Source organism: Ceraceosorus guamensis (genome assembly GCF_003144195.1).
Source record: "Ceraceosorus guamensis strain MCA 4658 unplaced genomic scaffold IE81scaffold_15, whole genome shotgun sequence".
Classification (NCBI taxonomy): Eukaryota; Fungi; Basidiomycota; class Exobasidiomycetes; order Ceraceosorales; family Ceraceosoraceae; genus Ceraceosorus; species Ceraceosorus guamensis.
The window spans coordinates 195,849-217,968 of record NW_020290010.1 but is presented as its reverse complement, the minus strand read 5'-3'; the positions used below and the strand labels follow the sequence as shown (position 1 = coordinate 217,968).

The 22,120-nt window shown below is 54.7% G+C and overlaps 8 protein-coding genes across 8 annotated transcripts; 4 read left to right on the top strand and 4 right to left on the bottom strand.

Annotated features, from left to right (window-relative positions):
- Nucleotides 1-672: 672 nt before the first annotated feature.
- Nucleotides 673-2,868, top strand: IE81DRAFT_346121 (hypothetical protein; the record flags this gene model as incomplete). Its single annotated transcript, XM_025515998.1, has 1 exon — nt 673-2,868. The coding sequence occupies one exon, from the start codon at nt 673-675 to the stop codon at nt 2,866-2,868; it is 2,196 nt and encodes a 731-aa protein (XP_025371118.1).
- A 59-nt stretch (nt 2,869-2,927) lies between these two features.
- Nucleotides 2,928-4,512, bottom strand: IE81DRAFT_321874 (NADH-quinone oxidoreductase). Its single transcript, XM_025513466.1, has 4 exons — nt 3,915-4,512; nt 3,576-3,713; nt 3,411-3,503; nt 2,928-3,318 (listed from the first exon to the last, which is right to left on the bottom strand). The coding sequence occupies exons 1-4, from the start codon at nt 4,261-4,263 to the stop codon at nt 3,116-3,118; spliced, it is 783 nt and encodes a 260-aa protein (XP_025371117.1). The 5' UTR covers nt 4,264-4,512; the 3' UTR covers nt 2,928-3,115.
- A 404-nt stretch (nt 4,513-4,916) lies between these two features.
- IE81DRAFT_321873 (ABC1-domain-containing protein) lies at nt 4,917-7,873 on the top strand. The gene is made up of 6 exons (XM_025513465.1): nt 4,917-5,741; nt 5,845-6,385; nt 6,463-6,732; nt 6,812-7,201; nt 7,273-7,554; nt 7,629-7,873. The coding sequence occupies exons 1-6, from the start codon at nt 5,086-5,088 to the stop codon at nt 7,662-7,664; spliced, it is 2,175 nt and encodes a 724-aa protein (XP_025371116.1). The 5' UTR covers nt 4,917-5,085; the 3' UTR covers nt 7,665-7,873.
- A 345-nt stretch (nt 7,874-8,218) lies between these two features.
- On the bottom strand, nt 8,219-8,973 carry IE81DRAFT_346118 (hypothetical protein; the record flags this gene model as incomplete). The annotated part of the gene is made up of 4 exons (XM_025515997.1): nt 8,219-8,269; nt 8,357-8,390; nt 8,484-8,724; nt 8,856-8,973. The coding sequence occupies 4 exons, from the start codon at nt 8,971-8,973 to the stop codon at nt 8,219-8,221; spliced, it is 444 nt and encodes a 147-aa protein (XP_025371115.1).
- Nucleotides 8,974-10,422: 1,449 nt separating this feature from the next.
- IE81DRAFT_365367 (hypothetical protein) lies at nt 10,423-11,531 on the top strand (the record flags this gene model as incomplete). Its single annotated transcript, XM_025516926.1, has 4 exons — nt 10,423-10,579; nt 10,679-10,877; nt 11,019-11,052; nt 11,148-11,531. The coding sequence occupies 4 exons, from the start codon at nt 10,423-10,425 to the stop codon at nt 11,199-11,201; spliced, it is 444 nt and encodes a 147-aa protein (XP_025371114.1). The 3' UTR covers nt 11,202-11,531.
- Nucleotides 11,532-12,433: 902 nt separating this feature from the next.
- On the top strand, nt 12,434-14,225 carry IE81DRAFT_53886 (Zinc/iron permease). Its single transcript, XM_025517431.1, has 2 exons — nt 12,434-13,138; nt 13,211-14,225. Exons 1-2 carry the CDS (start codon nt 12,612-12,614, stop codon nt 14,184-14,186), a joined length of 1,503 nt encoding a protein of 500 aa, XP_025371113.1. The 5' UTR covers nt 12,434-12,611; the 3' UTR covers nt 14,187-14,225.
- Nucleotides 14,226-14,645: 420 nt separating this feature from the next.
- Nucleotides 14,646-15,718, bottom strand: IE81DRAFT_353647 (hypothetical protein; the record flags this gene model as incomplete). Its single annotated transcript, XM_025516652.1, has 3 exons — nt 14,646-15,237; nt 15,341-15,482; nt 15,564-15,718. The coding sequence occupies 3 exons, from the start codon at nt 15,716-15,718 to the stop codon at nt 14,986-14,988; spliced, it is 549 nt and encodes a 182-aa protein (XP_025371112.1). The 3' UTR covers nt 14,646-14,985.
- Nucleotides 15,719-19,375: 3,657 nt separating this feature from the next.
- Nucleotides 19,376-21,242, bottom strand: IE81DRAFT_333945 (kinase-like protein; the record flags this gene model as incomplete). Its single annotated transcript, XM_025515392.1, has 6 exons — nt 19,376-20,509; nt 20,575-20,723; nt 20,793-20,862; nt 20,931-20,971; nt 21,051-21,081; nt 21,171-21,242. 6 exons carry the CDS (start codon nt 21,240-21,242, stop codon nt 19,376-19,378), a joined length of 1,497 nt encoding a protein of 498 aa, XP_025371111.1.
- Between the last annotated feature and the right edge of the window lie 878 nt (nt 21,243-22,120).

Here is a 22,120-nt window from a genome sequence, read left to right as displayed (position 1 = left end):
TTCGTTGCCGTTGAGAATGAGCACGCTAACATTGAATGAGGAAAGTCAAGTCAAGTCATGTCCCAGTCAAGAGTCCCGTCTACAGCGCGGCATGCGTATTCGCATTCGTGATTCGCATTGACGATTGTTGCTCCTCGGCATGCCAGCCCTTTGCGCACTGCCTCTGTCCGACGACTCACGCTGCTCGTGGGCCTGGCACGCTCCCCGAGTCTGCCCCGCAAGGCTCGAGGGTGAGCCAGCACGCTGCGATAGGGTACCATGAAAGGCAAGAGAAGGTGCAAGCCATGGCTGCGGTACAGCGAGCGACCCCTCGTCATGTCATGATGCATGCTTATTTCAAGACGTGGCTTTGTACGTCGTTGAATGCCACGGCAAGCCGGTTTTTGTGGTCCCTGACCAGCCAGTCACCACCTTCATCTTCCTCCACACACTCTCTACCCACTCACTTTTTCTCTTGCTTTTCTCTTCTCCTTCCTCTTCTTCATCTCTCCAATCTCTTTCTTCTGTCCCCTTTTTACTCCTCCTCCTCCTCCTCCTCTCGCCATTTCGTCCGCAGGTCCGGACAGACCCACAGTCTTTACTCAGCTGCTCGCAGGTCGAGCAAGCCCCGAAAACGTAGTAGCGGGGCCCGCCTTTCGCATTTGAAGCGCAGAAGTGGTGCTTGGATTCATCATGAACACTTCCTCCTCTGATCCTTCCGCCGTCATCCTCGCCCGCTCCATCATATCAATTGCCAAGGACATTTCTTCTCGTCAAGCTTCATTGACAGATTTGCAAAACAGCACGGAAGTGAATGCCAACAGCACACTGAGCAGCGCGTCCAACGGCACAGCATCGCTCTTTACCCGCGCATTGCCCGTCACCTCCTCCTCTGTGCCGGCTTTGCAAGCTACTTGTCTGGCGCTTCTGCTCCTCGCGAGTCTTTTCGTCGCGTCGGACCTGCTTTGGGGTCTGGTCAGACTAGCGAAGTATCTGTGGTCTTGCGAAGGAGGTCAGAGCAAATACAATCAAAGGAGCAAATGGAGCGCTTGGAGACCTCTCTACGCCCTCTTTTCACTATCCGCTCTAGCTTGCAACTCCGCCGCCATCTTGCACAGGTTGATCCTAAGCAACGACGGAGAACGGAATGCTCAGATTCTGGAGAGTGCAGCCTTTGGAATGGGAGCTTTGGTATTCTTGTTCCTGATCGGCATCTCTGCTCCCACCAAGGATAGGCGCACTTCTCCCCGGCTCGTCAAATTCAACAATGCTCTGCTCGCTCTGGCGCTCGTGTCTGCTGCTTTGGGCAGCACCGCGCTGCTCGTCCTCACCAGTCGGAGCAACATTTCAGCATGGTCAGCTGTACAAGCGTCTTTGGCCGCTCTGCTTGATGCGGCCAACTCGGACATCTTCGGAGGAGCCTGTTCTGACACGGACCCGGTCTGCAGCCCAAACGCCCTGACAGATCGTCTACAAGCGCTGGCGAATGCCATCGAAAAGGTAGACTACGTCAAGGGAGGGATCTTGGGAGTCCTCCTTTTGCTCTTGCTGCTCGTTAATCTGCGAGCTCAAAGAAACTGTACGCTATCTGCTCGCAGTGCAGAGGAAGAAGCGAGCCGACTTGCGGTTCGATTGTCTCAAAGTCGTAGAGGTAGCGCCTTCTCCTTTACTGGTCCGCATGATGAGATGAGCAAAGCTATGCGCTGCGGTCCTGCTGATCGCTTCACCGATCCAGCGCATCCCGCCAGGATTGCGGCTGCTCGTTTGGCCCGATCCCGAAGATCCAGAAGACCATCAGAATTGTTGCGGTCCGATTCCGGCTCTTCGTATGGGTCGATCGAGAAGCAAGGCGATGCGGTCGACGTGCCAGGAGGATTCAAAGAGGATTGGTTTGTCAATATGAATGGTCAAGCGCCCCGCATGGCTTATCACGGCGACAAGATGGACAGAGCTGGTTCGTGGGACGCAAGAGAGCTCAGACCTGGAGATCTGACTTCCCTCAGCAACGATTCCAACCACGCAACTCTAGACTTTGGCGCAGGTCTAGGAATCATCATTGGTTCTCCCGGTGCTGCCCTCTTTTCTAATCCTTACGACGATCGTGCCGAGTTGCAAAGGCGAAGATCGGCCCTTTCGAATGGCACGACAAACGGTATCAAGCTTGACACAGAAGATCTTTTCGGAGCTGAGCTCGCACGGCTTTTTGGCTCGAATCGAGCCCAGGATCGCAAGGTGATGGGCGTCGCAGGCTCCGAAAGAGCTTCGTACAGAAATCACCATCACAATGTGCAAGAAAAGAGCAGCAAGGTACAACTGGCCAGCTCCAACAGCTGCGACGCATCGGGGCAAGGAGCAAATCGAAACGGCCAGACCAATCATGCATTCTCTCGCGGCATGCAAGAGCAGAAAAAGTCATCGATGCGCATGAGTCGACAGAGCACATTGCGATCCACTCGATCGGCTCAGTCCAGTCTCTCCTGCGCTTCGCTCGGTACAGTCATGTCCGACGTGCCCATTCTTCCAGCCTGGGAAGCCTACGGTCTGTACGTCTCCCACATCCACTGCTCCTCCCTCACCAACGGAAGCGCAGCGCTAGCTTCTTCCAAACACGTAGCTCGTCGTCGACGATTACGTCTAGATCTCATCCTAGCTCTGATCATCCTCGCCATCCTCGCAATCTTGCAATTCCTAAAATTCGCAGCCGGCGACGATTTGGCCCTCGGTCTCAGACCAACATTGCAATTGGTGGGACAGTGCTCCACGGCTGTCATCTTTGCAGTCGCTCATGCTCTCGTCATGGTTGTGCTCATCGCTAGGGGAAGCGGCAGCACCAATCTGTCACTCCGGGACGACGATGAAGATCGCGGTCATCGAGTCGTTCTAGCCTGACTCGTATAAATCCTCTTGTCATCTCGTTCGCTCTCGTCTGTGGCCCCCACTCTCGGTTACCCCCCTCTACGCATGGAATTGATAGCATCTCATACTCCACGTCTATGCTTGCGGTGAACTTGCTATGAAATTGACGAAGGACCTCGAATGCATAGAGCCGGTCATGAAAGAAAGAATGGGTTGTGTGCCTTTGCGCGTGACTAGCTAGAACCATCGTCGTCACACCTGTATCCTTTCGCCTCGCGCCTCAACGGTAAAGGTGGTCCTGACGCAAGTTGGCAGCGTACTCCGCCTCCGATCTGTCCCCGTTGGCCAGCAACTTTTCCTTGTTGTACAGCAGCTCCTCTCGCCACTCGGTAGCAAACTCTGCGTTTTGCGTCTCCACAATCGCATCGACGGGGCAAGCCTCGACGCAATAACCACAGTAAATGCACTTCGTCATGTCGATATCTGCAATCGAGAGAAGATACATGAAGCAATAGCAATACGATCAGCTTCGAGAGCGACGCTGCGTCAGAAAAGGCACAAGTCGCCACACGCACCATATCTTGTGGTACGACGAGCGCCGTCTTCTCTGGGCTCGGCTTCGATGGTGATGGCCTGCGCAGGGCAAATTGCTTCACAAAGCTTGCATGCTGTGTGGCAATTTGCAGAACAGATCGACACTCAGTCTCGATGTGCTTGCCTCGACATGCTGATCTACTCACCAATACACCTCTCCTCTCCTGTAGGGTACCTCCTCAACGCGTGCTCGCCACGGAATCTAGGAGACAAGGGTCCGGCTTCGAAAGGATACATGATCGTGTAGGGTGGTCTGAAAAAGTTTTCCAAGACGATCCACATGCCTGCGCGCAAGAAGGAAGGGGATCCCGAGTAAGTTTCGAGTTTCTCGAGTCTTTTGGCAGCGAGAGCGGGCATCGCGAGCAGACGCGGGACGCTGATCTTGAAGGCGACCAGGAGCATCATGGTGGAGTCGTACGCCACGAGCATGCCCATGTCCTTGGCACATTCTGTATGCTTCGCGCTCGTAATGGTACACCACTCACCTCGAAGAATTTCGGTGAAGAAGAACAAGTGCGCAGCCTTGTCGATGGCGCTGGGACCCTTTGCATAGGGATTAGCGTACGATGCAGCGTTGCCGATGGCCTCCCGCTTGGCAGCTGGATCAGCAACGATTGAGTCTCCGGGAATAATTGTTGGTCCCGTCTCCTGCTTGGGAACAGCTTGCCACGCGATTCTGGATGTGCTCATCGATCGAAGAGAGAGAAGAGATGAGGCTGATGACTGTGAAGTGCTTGCGGGAGCGGCCAGACGAGAGGCCAGGAAATGAGAGCCGGATGAGGGGCCTACTCGCGCTTGAAGCGCTGTGCGCAGAACTGATCGTGGCAAGCTCATCTCGGCTATTGCACTGCACCAGATGCCTTTATATTCGCAATCCTCGGAAGAACTTGAAGGAGCAGGTTCGCAAGCGTGGGAGCTTTCTTCGGAATCGAGGGATTGGAGGTATGCGCAGCTAGCGAAGTGTGCGAATCGAGGGCGAGAAGTCTAAGTCACGAGTGCTGCGTCGTGAGGGAGATGAATTGTGGGCGTCCTTGCCCCTCCCTCGCCGTCGCAACCTTCTCGCGTGTGACAAATCGCCAACGCTCAAGCGCGAGCGTGCACTCAGGACTCACGACACGGCGGCCGCACGAGCTTCTTCGCCGCCAACGCGAGCGGGTGGGCCGCTTCGCTGTGACAGCCAACCAGAGGTCAAGCGCCCGTCAGCGCGTGCGCACTCGCGAGTTCCCAGCCCGCAGGGTCCGGGCCGCCAGAATGGTCTAGAAGTTCTCTTATGCGCTACTTCGATTTCACGAGCTCCGGCACTCTCACACTTGGGCTTCGGGCGGACGTTGACGAATCTCGCCCGGCCGGAAACATGCGACCGGTGAGAACAGGGGACGTCACAGGTCACGTTGCATGACGCAGCTGATGCTTGTGCGTGCGTGCGGGGGATCGTGGAGAACACGGCAGAGGGCAAGACTTCCGATTCACGCTATTCACGGTTTGGTCATGACAAGGCGAAAAGCATGGGGGAGTATCGCATACATCCTCCTTGACCTCAACCCATCTCTGCACCTGCTGCACTCACAGCTTCCAATACGTGCCAATTCGAGGCATGTGTCCGCTCAAAGCTCGATAATCTCGGATAGATAGAGCGGCAACCTTGCTTGGGTCGTCATGCTAGCAAGCTCGTCGGGCGCAGCTCTGCTTCGGCAGGCAGCGAGCACCAGCAGACCCGTCTGGGCAAGAGCTCGTCTTCAAAGCTCGGGGACGACTGCGGCGCCGACAAGCTCTTGCGCAGCTTGTGCAGGGCTGAGATCCGCACTGCCATCCAGGCATGCCTCCTCATCCACATCCACCGCATTTCCCACTTATTCTTGGAAACCTCCTTCGCAGCCTCGAAACAAGTCTAAAAGCACCTCGGCTGCCTCTTCCTCTTCTGCTCGAAGCGATGCGTCGAGCTCAGCATCCGAGCATCATGGAAAAGGATCGGATAGCAGACCTTTCCGAAAGACTTATCCTCCGCCCGCAGCTCAGCCCGATCCCATCGTGTTCGACAAGCCTGCAGTTCCCAATCCAGCCGAAACGCAGCAAGCGCATGCTAAGTTCAGAGAGACGAGCCGAAAAGGGGCTGTAGTTGCTGCTTTGTTGTTGGGAGCAGCTGCGGCTGCTTGGTTCACTTACTCGAGCGTGTATGCGGATGAAGCGCAGGGTCAGCGACAACATCCTGCCCTCAAGGGCATCGACATCTCGGTGGAGGAGATGGAGAAGAGGGTCAAAGAGGCAGAAGCTGGCAAAGGTGCCGGAAATTATACCGTCATTGCGGTCAAGAGGTGAGAGCAGCCCCTATACTAAGCATCCCAATCACGACTGTTCCGAGCATGCGCTAATCTCGCAAGGCTGCTTTCATTCCTTTCTACGCCCGCGCTCGCACAGATGCACAGTGATTGCCACTGCAGTGGCCCTGTGCGTGTGGGACTACCGAAAGACGCTCAACGCCAAGTACGAGTCGAAGGAGGCAGAGCAAGCCGAATTGGAAGATTGTCACCTGCGCTCTGCGCATAGATTGCTGGCAGCCCTGCAAGAGAATGGAGGATTGTACATCAAGTTGGGTCAACACATGTCTTCGATCGCATTGCTACCCTTGCAGTATACTCAGACGCTTCGGCCTTTGCAAGATGCCAATGAACCTAGTCCGCTGCCAGCCTTGGAAGCCATGTTCAGGCAAGAAACAGGATCCACATTTGAGGCAATGTTCTCCGAATTTGACGCAAACCCTTTGGGCGTCGCGAGTCTGGCCCAGGTACATCGAGCAAAGGATAGGAAAACGGGACAGTGGAAAGCTGTGAAGCTCATGCATCCCGAGGTGGAGAGATTCAGCATCATCGATGTCAAGACTGTGAATGTCCTCGTGAAGTGGGTCAAGCGCATATTCCCTCAATTCGAGTTCACCTGGCTGGCCGAGGAGATGAATGAGGTGAGCAGCCTTGCTTGCTGTAGATCAGCAGGGCGCGCGCTGGGAGCTTACCTGCCTGCACTGCGTGGCCGACTTAGAATCTACCTCTGGAATTGGACTTCCGCCACGAAGCAGAATCTTCCCGCAAGATGGTGTCGGACTTTGCCCACTACAAAAAGACGGCCATCTACATTCCCAAAGTGGAGCATGTGTCAAAGAGGGTCATGGTCATGGAGTACATCGACGGCAGGAGGCCCGACGACCTGAATTATCTTCAGAAGCACGGAATCGACAGAAATCGCGTCAGTCAGGAATTAAGCAGGGTCTTTGCTCAGATGCTGTACATGCACGGATTTTTCCACGGAGACGTGAGTTCGAATGCGCTCGGGTGAAGAAGAGACGCTCTGAGAAGCAAGACTGAGATGCGATAGCAATTGTGCCCCGCAGCCTCATGCTGGCAATGTGCTGATCCGGCCGGCGCTGCCTGGAAGCAGAAGCCCTTACAACTTCGAGCTCGTTCTGTTGGACTTTGGTCTTACATTTGACATCGACAAAAAATTGCGCACGGACTATGCACGTTTCTGGCTCGCGCTCTTGTCTCCTAGCACCCCCAGAGTGCAAAAAGAGCGTCGAAGGCTGGCTTCTCTCATTGCGAATATCCCCGATGAGCTCTATCCTATTTTGGAGAGCGCCATCACGGGAAAGAGTGGATTGGAGGGTAGCGACCCCAGCAACCCTCATGGAGTCAAGGGCAGACCGAGAGCCAGTAGTCTGCTCGATCAGCCCGCGACCTCCGGAAATGATGTGAGCGACGAAGAGCAGGAGCACATTCGCGACGTGAGTAGGTTCTGAGACCTGCAAGAATTTCTATGCTGCTGCCGCTCATGTACGTTTGTTGTTTGTCGCAGACCGTCATGGCGAAAGAGGGCCTGTTCGTCTCCATCCTGGATATGCTTCGGCGTGTCCCTAGACGGATGCTCATGGTTCTGAAGATCAACGACCTCACGCGTTCACTCGACTACAATTTACACACGACGCACGGTGCTGCCAGACCCTTCATTATTGCTGCTAGGTACTGCGCCTTGGCAGTCTGGGATGATGATAGGGAGAATCTGAGAAGGAGAAGAAAGGAGCAGGGCTTGAGCCTCGGCTTGATCAGGGATTGGATCGGGGCTTGGTGGAACTACTTTGTGAGCTGAAGCTTGTGCCTCGAGCAGGAGCTGAGCCTGCGATCGCTGACTCGTGCCTCCTTTGTTTCTCAAAGTACTTCTACCGAGGATTATCGATAATGGAAGCGTGAGTACTGACGTGCCTTGAGACCTTGAGTCTGCCTTTTAACAGCCTTTCGCTTTGGTCGGTGCGATGTTTGGCAGCCTGTCAGACTTCAACGCCCGTCGACGTAAAGTTTTTAGCTTCACTCGAGCTTTTGCAGTCGGAGGAGACAGATCTTCGGCACTCAGAGCCGCTTCTGGAGTGGATTCGCAGGCTAGCCAGAGGTTGAAGGAGCAGGAAGCGAGCGAGAGGGCCATCAAGGCGATCAAGGATGAGCTGCATGGTGAAGATGCGCAATGAGGCTTGTGATAGCGAGATATAGAAGATTGTGCAGAGCTAGCGATAATACCTTGCTCCCTACAAAACGACATGATACCGCACATCATAGAAGCTTCCCCATTTCAGAAATGAATGGACAACGACGATTCATAGCATTGGACACGCTTAGCGGTTCAACGCGTTCAGTGCAGGTACGATTTGACAGTCTTAGGTAGTGCATTCTGAGATCAGGATAGCGCAATGGACAACAGTAGGAGCATGGCGTCGCAACTCTTGTGCCGCTTGTTCATGCCCACTGTCACCTCAAGCTGGCACCTGGGTGGGCAGGGAGTCCCAATGCAGAGACTTGGCGACCTGTCGCAGCGGCAATGAAAGTTGAAGTGGTCAGCTCACGAGTTGGAGGCACGAGATAAAGGCTTGTTGCGTTCCTCGACTACCCACCGCATCCGTGATCTCAGTTGAAGTCCATGGAAGTCTAGGAAGATATGACAAGGCGCAGCACAAGCCTGTCAGCCACGAGGCACCCCTGCAAGGTCTTGTCAGGAAAAGAGGACCGGCAAACACCTACCTGGTCCCCGACACATCGAGCGTGTATTTGCAAGATGCCTGGATCACAAACTTTTGCTCATCTAGCTTTTCTCCATGAACGTTGACGTTGGATGCGGGCGGAAGGATGACGTAGTTTTCATACGTCAAGAGTCCGTCGGATGTATCGCGGACCTTTTGGGCGCAGGCCACGCCGAAATCTTGCTTGGACTGTTCCAGCCAGAAATCGTCCAGGTCCGATTGAGCCTTGGAGACTCTGAACACTTTTGACGTCAGATTGCAATGGGAAGGGAGCCGAAAGGAGATATTCGTGATTGTGTGATTGAAGAGCTCAGCTCAGAGGAAAGCAGCTAACGCAGTTTGAGCGCGCCGATCAGAAGCGTCTGATACTCACACTTTGGACCGTCGCTTACTTTGTGGACTAGCTGGGGCTGATCCTCGAGCGGCGCAGCAACCACCAAAGTGAGAGCGATTGCGCTGAAGACCAAGCCGAAAAGAACAGATAGATGCATATTGAATTTGGAGTGGGAGGGGAGGTTGTGAGCGTATGAGTGTGTGGATGGGTGTAAATGAGGGAGGCAGATGGACGTATTGAGGCAGTCGAGAATTCGCGGGTGATTCGCGAGGGGTTTAAATAGCGCTGATGGAGCTCTCCCCTCTGCTTACAGACGCATGCTTGTCCGTCCGACGTTCTTCGAATAGCCTGACCGGCAGCACACAGCAGCAGCTGCACATAGCGTTATGCTCCGCGAAGCCAAAAGTCACACTGGAGATGTTGCGCAGACGTGCGATGATGTGTGCACAAATGTTTGTGATAGCGCTTTTCCACACAGCCACTGATCCAATCCATGATACGTGCCCGCCGCACGAATGCTCATTTGGCTCTCGATTGGAAGGTAATTCCGCCACATGACTCACTTTTGTGTCGGTCTCTTTGGCGTCCCGGTATCAGGGGCAGCTGCTATATATACCCGCTTTGGCGTCCAGCGTCATCATTCACCATCCTGCTCTGAACGTCTCGGTGGCAGACGTGCTGTTGGGCTCTTCGGCAGAACGTACGGTACGTTGGGCAAGCAAGGATGCCATGCGCCCATCGCCGCCGCGATTGCCATGGACACTTGCTAGACAGGTACCGACGGCGGAGGGGAGCCGTGAATGGCCCACAGCGTCGCAATGCGTATGCGTGCCCTCTCGTACACTTCAAGGGCGCCATTCCTGAGCCTTCATAGTGTGCCTGGATTTTGAAGGACCATCATGATACGCGTTCAAGGGCATACGATCGATCGCAGGTGAATGAGCTGATCCGCGGACTGCATTTGTACTCAGCCGTGCGCCGGCCCGCCGACTTGGACTTTTGGACAGTCTGCTTCGGAGCACGCGCTACACCTTCGTGCCATACAATTAGCGACAGTCGAGTCTTCATGAACTGATACCGCGTGCTTAGTGTGCTGTACGGTCGAGCAGCGAATTCTGCATAATGAAGGCGATCCCGGACCGCCGCGTCACGGAACCCGGGAGCTTTGTCGACGCTGGACAAGGCCCGCTGCCGCTTGACCGTGATCTAACAAAGAACCTTTCCGAGTGAGCTCCAGCACCTGTAGGACCAAACTTCTGGCGCAAAACAGCTTTCCTCGACGACATCCGAGCCGTTGGGGGTAGTCAAGCGCGGAATTCCTGTGTCCATTCTGTCTGGAGAGCGGGCGGGGCGTGCAAGTACACCGGCCATTTGCTCTGCGCAAAGCTCCAAAAGTGAAATCTCTGGTACTGTTTTTGTTTCTTGTCCGTAGGGTGCGTGTCGCATCTTTTCGTGTTTGCGCTTCGACGCTCTTCGCCAACCCACCACCCTAGCGTCCAGTACAGTCTCCATCCCGCTGAAGCTTCGCTTCTGCCTCTCCCTCCCCTACTTGTCGGCGAGAGCTGCATCTTGCCCCCTTGACACTTCTTGCGCCTACGTCTGCACTATGCGGTACTCATCGCTTCTCCTTGCTGCCTTGATGGCCTTGTTTACCCTTGCGACGCAAAAGGTAATAGCTGTCGAGGCGACACAGCCAGAGACCAGCGCGGGGTCGGGATCCGATGATTCTCGATCTGGCTTAAGCTACCCTGGCACAGCTCATCGTGAGTATTGTGTGATAGCTTCTTGACAACGGTAAAGTCTAGTAATGGATTCCGGACTACATTGTCGAACTTGTGCTGATTCATGCCACGCACAAGCAGGCTACGTCGTTCCCGATGCAACCGACGATGATCCCTTCTGGCTGCTTCAAGCCAAAATAAAGTTTGGCAAAGCTTGTACACGTAAAGTCGCAGATATAGGAGATACCATCCTATTTGAGAACTACGTCATCAAGAAACGTTGGGGCAAGAAAATGGTTAGGGTTTCGTGTCAATACGTCCTCGACCTGCCTCCTATCAGGTAAGTTCGGATCCTTGAAACTCTCGACTCGGCGACAGCGAGGGGTTCGAATTGCTTCTTGCCCTTGACGAAGCCTGGCGATCTGGTTGATGGTGATCTATTACCGACAATTGGGCGCGTTTTCTTCCTTCACCCTGCCAGAATCCCAATCGGGCCTCACGACGTCACCGACGAGGTGAGTGTTCTCGAATGGCAGCATCTATGCGCAGCATACCGTGCTTCTCATACTAAAATACCTTCGCTCTGCTGTCAAACGTCGCTTACGTGAAGGTGGCCAAATCGGTCGGATGGGCCGAGGCAGAGGCCGTCATCGACTCAAACTAATCGAGGTGTCACCGCCGCACCCTTCCGATATTCGGGCTGTACGTGATGCCTGACTAGTACTTCAACCAAAGTCATTAATCTCCATGCAATCATGGCCTGCTATGATCCTCGCTCGCCTCTGTCCATGCCAAATACGTTTTGCGCTGTCAGCCTCCTTCACAATCTGTCCAATCCGTTTGCTTGGCGGCGTTGATAGAGCATTTCGGGTTCTTGTTTGAGCCTGTCCAGTCTTGCGCGCCCGAGCTCCGAGCTCAACCGAACCTGCCACCTCCGATGACTTCCTGCTCTCGAGTCCGACCATGATTCCCCAATGACCATTGAATGATGAAGTGGTAAAGTTGATGCATTTACGCAGGCTTAAGCGTGGAGACCTCAATCACGGTCAAAGGTACCGCTTACAGATACTGCAGGCAGATGCATTCATGATGTTTGATTAATATTCACGATTATTCTGCTGGATTTGATTCTCCGGGCGTCTCAGAGCGCCTCACGTGAGACGCGCAGAGAGCTGCTGGCAGGATGCCAAGCAAAAGCCAAGCCTTCAATTTCTCAGGACCCCCGCATGCGATGCACTTTCTGCAAGCAGCCACACACACGCTCGCGGGTACACTCACGATCGACCGATCATCAGGACTTTGAGGCATTCGGGCTCACCTTGAATTCCTGATCGCCCAATCTGCGTCGACGAATCGTACGATCGGAGGAGACCGGGATGATGTGCCTGGCAGGTCCAGCTGAAGTCTTCAAGGCGTCAGCAGGAACGCGGGTTCATATGGTAGAGTGCAGCTCTCGTGCTGAGAGAGTACCGCATCGGCGGTGCGGCGTTTGGCAATACTGACGGCTGCATGGTACACAGTAGTGGTACTGCTGCGATCGCAGGTGTTTCTCTCGAGAGACCAGAGGAGAGGATGCAGGAAATCAACGAATCTCGGGCCTCTTTGGGCAGCTCGTCTGTCCACAGCCAGACCTTTCTGCTCAAAGTATAGGAGGCACTGCTCACTTGATCGGACGTGGGAACGGAGCTTGGCCAGCCACAGCCGCGGATAGTCGACATGCGCAACGTCTCCTGAGCGCAGTCAAGTAAGCCATGCACTTCATCTTGATGTGCCCTGCAAGTCGGACGAAGGACTTGGTGCCAAGTGCATACACGCAGCTACTTGACGGCCTATGCTCGATTCACTTTTTGTAGGAGGCACACCGAACCCTGATCAGGCCACTCTTGACACCGCTATCACCTCGTACTCGTGCCCGACGTTCTGGTGGTCATTTGATCTATATGAGTGCCTAGCACTGCTACTCGGTCCCTCCAAGCTTCAAGGGCCCTCCTAGCTGGAAGCATCTGCGTTGGTTGCTCGGTTTAGCAAATCTCCTGACCATCTTTGAGCCACGATCATCAACCTCGTATGCAGCATGCCTTCTTTCCGCAACGCAGTCTCAAGCATGAAGTCGATGCTCTATCCTGTCCTTCTGGTCTTGCTCGCCCAGGCAGTACCGGCGTCCACAGCGCGTCGACTCTCTCGGCGAGCATTGCAATTGGCTATTCAGGCTCGTCAAGCGTCCGACGTGGGAACTTCTGGCGAAGCAGATGCGTGCAGTCTTACCGCCTCGTCGGGAAACAGCGATGGATCGACAGGTCAGACCTCGCTGTCTTTGGCAATCGGAGGCATCTTTGTCATCCTGATCGCTTCTCTGCTGGGCACGCTGATTCCTCTGGCTTCTAGAGCGCGCCAGTTGTACCTCATCAAACGCAGATCGCAAACGCGCAAGGGTGTGTCCAGTACCGCGGACCGGGCAGATGAGCGCAATGGGGCAAAGATGGACCTTGCAGATATGTGCTTCTTTGCGTTAAGACACATTGGCACGGGAGTCATTCTCAGCACAGCATTCATACACTTGCTCTACGAAGCTTTCGAAAGCTTTCAAAGCCCTTGTTTCCCGTGAGTAGCACAGCTCATTCTGCAATCGCTTGCGAAGTCTTCAACCAACGCAGCCCTCGTCCGCTTCTCCAGAGAGCTCTCCTTTGAGCCTACTTCGCCAGCAATAGCTATGGGATCTCTCTATCTCATCTTTGTCCTGGATTTCTTTCTGCTTCGAGGTCTCAGACGAAAAGCAGCGGCGATGAATGGCGCAGCTGTACCTCCTGGAACGCTAGATGGAGGATTGTGCTGCACCGCACCCAGATTGAGGATGCCGATACCTCTGACAGACGAAGAGCTGGCGCGCCCAGATCCGCCTAGCGGAAAGAGCAAGGGAATGTCTGGGGCAGAAGAGAACCTCGATGAGACTGAAGAGATTGACTCGCATCAACAAATCGCCGCAAAAGGGCCTTCTCATCAAAAGGGCGCCGCATCGAGTACAGATCGTGTGCAGCAGCATCATGCACCATTCAATCAACCGCCTAGTGATGACGATGTCTTTAAGAAGCGGTCTGGCCCGCACGCGCACGATGAAGCTGCATCGGCATCAAACTCGGACTTGGATGCAGCGCGCGCGCACGCAAAAGTGGCCAAGTTCGAAGTGATAGCTCTAGAAGCGGGCATCATCTTTCACTCGGTCATCATTGGCGTATCGCTCGGAGCGTCGAGCGGAGACACATTCGTCACTCTGCTCATCGCAATGACTTTTCATCAAATGTTCGAAGGCTTGGCCTTGGGCGGACGCATAGCTTTGCTGGATGGACGATTTGTTCGACTTCCTTTCAAGCTCCTCATGGCTATCGCTTACTCACTGACCACTCCGACAGGCATGGCAATCGGGCTTGGCATTCGAGGATCCTTTTCCGAAACCGCTAGCACATCTGCCTTGGCCATCGGCATCTTGAACTCCATCTCCGCTGGCATTCTCCTCTTCACCGCAATGGAGCTCATGATTGCCGACTTTGTCTTTGGTCCTCTGAGGGATGCACCAGCCGTTCAAGGCGCCGCTGCCGCCATCTCGCTCGCGGTGGGCGCCGCTGGCATGGCCGTCGTCGGCAATTGGGCTTAGTCAGAGACACAGCAAATTTCTGATGCTTTCGCGCTCCCCCCCCCCAAACATGCTCCTTGCACTATAGATTGTCTTCTTCACATGTCGCCCTTCTTGCAATGACATGACCGGCCCCTTGCTCCAGGCCTGCTTCCAGCCCGCCAGCCAAGATGTGCCTGAAAAATGTTGGGAGAGCGACCGCTGCTCGAATTTGTCGAAGTATGTTCGATGCGCCAGGCCAGCAGCAAAGATTGCATTGAAGACATGTGCAAGAATGATAGCACAAAGGGTAAGAGTATAGTAGAGGTGCGAGAGAGCGAAGTCACGCTCGCTAGGGCGCGTTGGGCTGGAGGCTGTAGCAGCGTAGAACCAGAGATGCGGTACATCGGCAAAGCTGCGAGGAGAGAAACTCTAAAGTCTCTCCCGACAGCGGAAGAGCTGTTCGACGCACGCCGTTGCGAGAAGGACGACTGACGAGCTGACGCATTGCGCCTCGCCTGGCCCCTTTGATGGATTTTGTATTGGAGCAGATGCACGCCGTCCTCAGAACGGCTATCTTTGCATAGTGGAGAAGATGAGACGCTTGGACGTTTTTGGTGTGTGGGGAGGGAGGGGTATCGAGGTTATGAGTGGGTGCAGCAAGAGGCGAGATCGGGGGGTGGGCAAAAGGTGCAGCAAAAATCGAGAAACAAAGAAGTGCGAACTAGTGTCGGGAGCAGATGCGGCGGGTGCGAAGAGTCCAAAGGGGCAAGCGGATGCGATGGTGTGGGTAAAGCGAGATGGTAGGGAGCAAAAAGAAACGAGCCATCTTTGCACCGCTTCACATGACGACGCATTTCTTCTTGTCCTTGTTGCCCTTTTCCTTCGCCCCACTGGCGAAGTGCGCCGCATCGAAAGCCCTACATTGCCTAACCACGTCCGCAAATATTTCATCCACATTGATCCGTTTCCGAGCAGAGGTCTCGTAGTATGGCACGTTTCCCCACGCCCTCGACAGATTGGTTCCGATCTCCCGAGGAACCTGCCTCTCCGCCCTCAGATCCGACTTGTTGCCCACAAGCACGAGCGGAACCTGCAGAAACGAGGCGGGTAGAAATGAGCTCGTGATCGAGACGTGTCTGACAGCTTACATGAACCTCTACTTCTTTGATACTTCACGCTCGCGAGAAGCTCACCTTGGAGTTCTTTATCCGAACGATTTGCTCCCGCAGCGGACCAAGCTCGTTAACACTCGCGAGATGCGTCAATGAGAAGACGAGTATGAATCCATGCCCACTTTTCATGTACAACTCCTTGAGCGCCATGAACTGTTCCGTGCTGCCCAGTCGTGGTGCCCCCAGGTTCGTTAGCATGTGGTGGTTCCGAAGAGTAGTTCATCTCGTATCGCCCAGGACTTACCCTGCCGTGTCTAGGATCTCCACCAGACAGTGTTGCCCATCGATGATGATAGGTTTCCGGTACGTATCCTCGATTGTCGGATCGTAAGTGCTTACGAAGACATTTCGAACAAATTGAACTGTCAAAGCTGATTTGCCCACTCCACCACCTGTCATTTTGGTGAGAGAAATTCGCGGTAAGCCTCTGCTCTGCAAAGAGAGCCAGTGATCTTCCCACCTCCCGACCGATGAGCCAAGATGCCCGCTTTTGAGCCCAGGAACTACGCGCTTGGCCATGATGCTCGCAAAGGGCGAGTGATGCAAGTACCTCTCGCGTGAGGGAAGTAGAAGACTGTTCAAGCAAGCAGCCAAGACATGCCGTGCAAAGCACTTTACCTCGGTAAGCGAATGCGCTCCTCCTCGAACATCCCTTCGATGCGCTCGAGGAATGTATGCACGGCATCGTGCACCTTTCCGACAATCTGCGCTCCCTTTTCACTCCAGCATGCCATTTCCCGTTCCTCTCGTGCCATCTCGACAGCCCCAATGCTATTGTCTCAAGGTGACCGCTTCTGCCGCGAGAGCGCATAGGCCAGCTGTACATTCGCGGAAAGAGTGGAGGAATCCTCCGCTTTACGCTGGATGCTTGGCACCCTGCTCATAGGGCCACTCACCTCCCATGATGACCACTCTGGTCTCCTTCATCTTGGGCGCGCCCTATCTCCGTTCAGCAAGCCACGTTTCCGGCTGAAGATTACTTTTCGCTCACTAGACGAGTGACTCCTTCCTCGAGCTAGGGTCGATGCTGCCGCTGCTTCGATAGCTGACTGGGCCTTGACGCCCAGAAATAGTAGCACAAGCGATTCGGAGGATTTGACAAAGAAAGGTTGCGAAGGAGCTTCATACAACTTGTGATGTCGATCCCAACGAGCCAGTCGCTGCGGAGGGCACAAGCTTGGCAGAAAGATTGGTGATTCCCAGATCTTGTGCGTTAGGCTGCGCAATTCGTTTGTACCCCGGACCGGCAATTGTGATTCTTCCCTGACCCTGAGGTCGTTCTTGCAGCTCGAGATACAAGCACCGAGCTGTGCTGGCCTGCTGTGATTGCTGGAGCGTGTTGCGATACTTGATTCGCTCGTTTTCGATGCTCGTCACGTCTTGGCAAGGGTTGAGCTAGTAGCACCCTTTAATCTTCGTCTATCGCGACTCGTTACAGAACAGAAAGAAGGCCCTTCATTCGTTTTCCCTTTCACCAAAGTTGACGGAAAGCAACAAAAGGTGTCGTAAAGTGCGAAGCCAATTTGCGAACAATAGAGTCAAGATCGTAAGTCAGAGACTGCGCTGGAATGAGATAGGATGAGGCCGGAGGGGCGGTGTCGTAACGAAGCCAAGCCTGCAGCAAGGGCAAAGGAATCGCAAGAGGCAGCGGCAGATCCCAGCTCAGCTATAGCTTTGACGGGATGCTGTGCATGGATAATGGTTCAGCAAGCAGAGATCGTCCTACCTCTGATCTTCTATACCTTTTCCCATTTGATTTGCTGAAAGAGGCAAGTCAAAAGTCTGATGAGTGAGTGTGCATCATCATCATGTGTGCGCGCGTGCGTGCGCGTTGCGCGTTGGCTCAAGCGCCCGGGGAGGGAAGGGGGGGCAGAGAGGCATGCAGCACAATCACGAATGAGGCAGCATGCCATGAGGCTCATCAGCTACAGTAAATACCGTACCGTACAGTACGGTACCGCTAAAGCTGCCGCGGTGTAGCATGCATGCAACAATCGTGAATTAACGGGCGCGTTGCATCATTCCATGGATCGGCATCAGGCACTCACCCACCCCCGCGCACCGCACGCGGACCCACAAAATCGCTAGGCCGCGTCCTAAACTAATTCGGCTGTCTTTGACCCAACGGACCGGCGTGGGCGTGAGCGTGCGAAAGTGAGGTGTGCCTGTGCATGTACGTGTGCCTTGTGTTATTATGTCTAGCTTGATATGCCTGCTCACTCGACGGTGATCGGTGCGCGCAGAAACCCGTGACTGGATCGCCAACCAGCCCCTCCCATGCGGTCACAGTCGTCAATAATAAGCTGCGTCGACGGCGCATGCAGCAAAGCTCAGCAGCGCGACTTGTAAGCCAATCACATGAATGCGCCTTGTTCCTTCACTCGCGACTCACGACTTTGTTTCTACGATTCCATCGCGGCTGCACATTCACGTCAGTCACTAGGCAGAGAGGATGAAAGGGAAGCAGCAGCACCAGAGTCCAAAATCACGCTAGATCGGAACGTTTCGCGTTGCACGGTACCGCGGTCGCAATCAGACTCAGCAGCCCTCCCATTAGCTCCTTGCCATGCACGCGCCATCAGGTTGCATGCGTCGAGGTGAATTGTGTGAATGGATCCAGCTCGGTTTACCACGCTGCAGCAAATGAGGTGGTGAGCCTAACAGCTAGCCAACAGCTCAAATGCCGACAGCAGGGCTGGGAAAGGGCAGCTTTCGCTGATCTGAAGAGACGAAGCGTGTATCATCACGAAGGACGAATGCAGCAAGAAAGACCAAGTAGCTACCGCCCTTGCAGCGTTATCCGATGAGCTTCAGGGATATCAGAGAGTCCTGCCGCGCTCTCCGATGTGGATGCAGCAGGTGTTTTGGTCTCTAGCGACTGAAGCAGGGAATCCAGGGTGAAATCGGCACAGCAGTTGTAAACATGGTCTCACAGTAGCGACACAATTCCCGGATTCGCGCATACAGAACAGCTTGGACCCCTATGTTCGTCATGTAGCTCGGTAACGCAGTCGCGCGATGAGCGCCAGATATGATATGCAGGATGCTGAAAGGCGCATTTATCGGTCTGCAGAAGCACAAACATGCGACCATCAGAGCATCTGCTATCGCGAATGTCGGGTACGGCACCCCACATTCTGACTATACCTATACGAAAGACTTGTCCGCTGTTCTAGCCGCAGCAAAAGCAGAGCGCGAGCCCTGCATTGCAAGAAAAGCGCGCCTCCAAAAGGACAAAAGAAGCTTGATAGACGAATCAAAATGAAGAATTGATTCCCAGTCACGAGTCTTCCAACATCGCACCTTCCGCTCGCACCTATCACACGGTGCCCCGCTTCTCCCGCGTGCGACTTGCACCTCCAACGATAGACGAGAGAACCGATCACCAACCACAAGCCAATTCTCAGCGCTGAGCACACCTCGCAAAGCGACCAAGAACACAAATCTGACCATGTGCATTTTGCATGCCTACGCTCTAATGCTCTTGCTGCACTCGCAAATTGCCAAAAAGATGTATCATTGCGCAAGGGTGTGAACCTTTTTGAATGTCGTTGTGTGGGATGAGAGTCACATAAGGACTAAGCCTCTTCTCGGCCGGTTGCGATTCGGATCAGAAGGTTTTGGTGTGAAGCAGAAAGGCAGGCGCTAGGCGGAGGTCGGGAAAGGATTTGGCGATGTGCTTCGTGGGAAAGTGCATGAGTGCATGACGTGAAGGTGGGAAATTTGGACTGTAGACGTTTGAGATGGGCCAGGACTATGGGCGGGACTGCAAGAGAATTGGCTCTTCGGTGGAGAGTCAAGATGCATCACCTTCCTGATCTGTCGCCCTGATGGTCCCGTGGCCGCGCGCCAGTGACTAGCGCCGGTCTCCGCTTTCTCTGTCGCATATCCACAATCCTAAGCCGCAGAAAGAAAAAGACTGTGTTGTGACGGTGACCATCGGAATCGGGAGCAGTCGGTGGTGAAGATGCCGCCACCCGTAAATTAAAGAGCTTCAAGGCTTTGCAGATGCAGTGAGCAAGGTGAATCGTTTCGAGGCGGGCGACTATCGTGGATCTAAGCACACCTGCAGGTGAGGAAGTCGACCAACTTGGCGCCAAAGCCTCTCCTTTCGGCGGGATGAGCGTGTTGGTGAGCTTCGCTACCAGCCAAGCCGCCTTGCACAGGTCCTCGACCATCCAATCGCCTTCCCCCTTCGATTCCGCCAGTGCCATTGGGCACGCCAGCTCCAGATGACAGACCGCCCGCGTGGCTGTCCCTGGGTGTGTTGAGAGCGTCCCCGGTCGCTGCTACTTGCGCACCGTGAACGGCTACATTGGATCCTGCAGGTCCTGGACCTCCTGCGCCGTAAGCCGAGTTGCCGTTGTTGGCAAAGTCTGCGCCGGGTGGACGCAGAGCGCCAGATGCGGCGCGGCTGTCCGCACCGCTGCCTGGTACGAGTTGGGCAGGGACGCCAGACTTGCGTCCCTGCTTGGACGCGCTGCGTTGAAGCTGTTGCTGAGGCGCCGCGAGAGCACCGCCGGCAGCACCGCCAGCCCCGGCGGCTTGTTGGGCGTGAGACGCTCGGTGATCTCGGGGGTCTCTGTACCGCTCGCGCTCATCACGACGGTCTTTGCTCGTGCCTGCTTCCCAACCCTTTCCGCCGTTCAGCATCATCCAGTCATACACGCCATCTTCTTGCTCTCCGTGCAGCGCTTTGCTTAGCAACTCCCTCAAGAAGTCGTAATCGGGTGTCTCCTCGAAGCCCAATTTTCTGACGTAGTTCAGATAGATACCGAACTCTTCTGGGAAGCCCTCGCAGAGCTCCTTGATAGGTGTGCTCTGCTTCTTCTCTCCAATCTTCTCGTACTTTTGCTTGTTTGTTGCCGCCTTGAGTCCTTGCCATGGCAGACCGCCCCTCAGGAAGTACATGAACACATGTCCAAGCGCTTCGAGGTCGTCACGTCTGCTTTGCTCTCTACCCAAGTGAGTGTTGATGGACATGTAACGAGCCGTGCCGCTCAGACTTTTGCGCTCGCGGTACGGGATGTGCTGCTTGGTCTTGGGATCCCGGTATTGCTTCGCCATCCCAAAGTCAACCACCCAGACGGTGTTGGCAGATTTGGTCATCGGTCTGCCAATCAAGAAGTTGTCTGGTTTGATGTCGCGGTAGATCAGGTTCTTTTCATGGATCGCTTGGACCCGGGTGATCTGTATCACCAGGCATCGCAGAGTCAGTGGAGTGCATCAGCGGATGCGATGCGTCTGCGACGCACCATTTGCTTGGCAGTCATGACAACAGTCTTGATGCTAAATTTGCGTCCGCACATATCGAAGAGGTCTTCCAGACTAGGGCCAAGCAGGTCGATGACCAGGATGTTGTGAAGGCCTTCCTGCCCGAAGTAATAGACCTGAGGCACACCAGCTGCAGCGGATCGACATGGAAGGTGGTGAGTAGGGGCGTAAGATCGAAAGCGATGCTCTTGACACTCACGGCATCCAGCAAGAATCTTGTAGGTCCTGTACTCATCGCGCAGCTGAGGAGCATCACTTTTCCGAGGTTCCTGCGCGCAGTGACGAGCTTGAGTCAGATCAGGAGCATGCAATACAAAGTCGTCTCGAACGTACTCACAAATTTAATGGCTACTGTCTGGCTATTCAGCAGGTTCGTTCCTGAGAGCGCCGAAGTCACGTCAGCCGAGGGCCTCGTCGATCATCCCCTTCTTGCCTGTTCAGGGGGCACGTCACTCACCTTCGAAGATTACGCCAAAGGAGCCTTCTCCCTACAAAGCGGGTATCAAATTGCAACGGACGCAGGTCTGAGCGCATTACTCTGCGCATACATGCGTCTCTGCCACAAGACACAACTCACGATCTTTTTGCCTACTCTGTAGTGCACTCCAACCACGTTCGACCCCGAGCTACTGCTGTGTGATGTCGACATTGTGCTTGCGGAGATGTAAGCAGAAGACTCGAATGATGAAGCTCGGGTCGCTCTAGAGTTCGACTGCGACAGCGATGCGCGTATGCCCCAAGGTCTAGGTGCGCGCGTGCGGTAGGATCTGGATGGATGCGTCGCTTCAAAGGATGTAGCTGTAGGGACGAGTGTCAGGTAGACAAGTCGTCGGATCGCTTTGCAAAGGCTAGGATAAGCGCAAGGATGTGCAAAGCAGATGGAGGCGAAACAACACGGAGGATGCTGCGCCAATCAGGTAGGTGTATTGTGGAAATCGTGATTTCGTGAAGAGCAGTCGAGGCGGGACTCGGTGCCGTGCCGTGGGTAAGAAATGTGCGAAGAGGCGATGTTCGGATGCTGTCGCACTTCTTTGGCTTGATTGGCGTGTCGGACTGCGTCGCACGTTACGGATAGGTAGAGTGGGCCGGAGGGGTAGTCGCGTAGACAGGTAGCAAAGAAGATGGGCAAGGGGATAGGGAGGAGACGTGGATGGCTCAAAGCGCTGTGAGATGCACACTGGCAATGAAAGGCAGATAGGGAAAGGAGAGAGTCTACCTTTGGCAGCGCTTGGGACGCCTTAGCTAGGAGGAATGCCGTGCAAAGGCGCAGGTGATCGGGCGGGCGGCTTGGTGGAAGCTTTGCTCGCGGTGCTGAACGCTAAGCTGTTGTGATGAATGCGTGATCCGGCGGGAATGATGCTTCATCGTGCAATCACGGTGTGCGCGGTGTGCAGAGGCTAGAGCAAGCAAGCAAGCGCTCGCAAGACGATGCGCGCAAGATCTCCTGTGTCGTCTCCTGGCGGGTACTACTGTATGCGCGCTGAGAACACTCATCAGACTTGCATCACTGACGGATCCAGCAGCAGC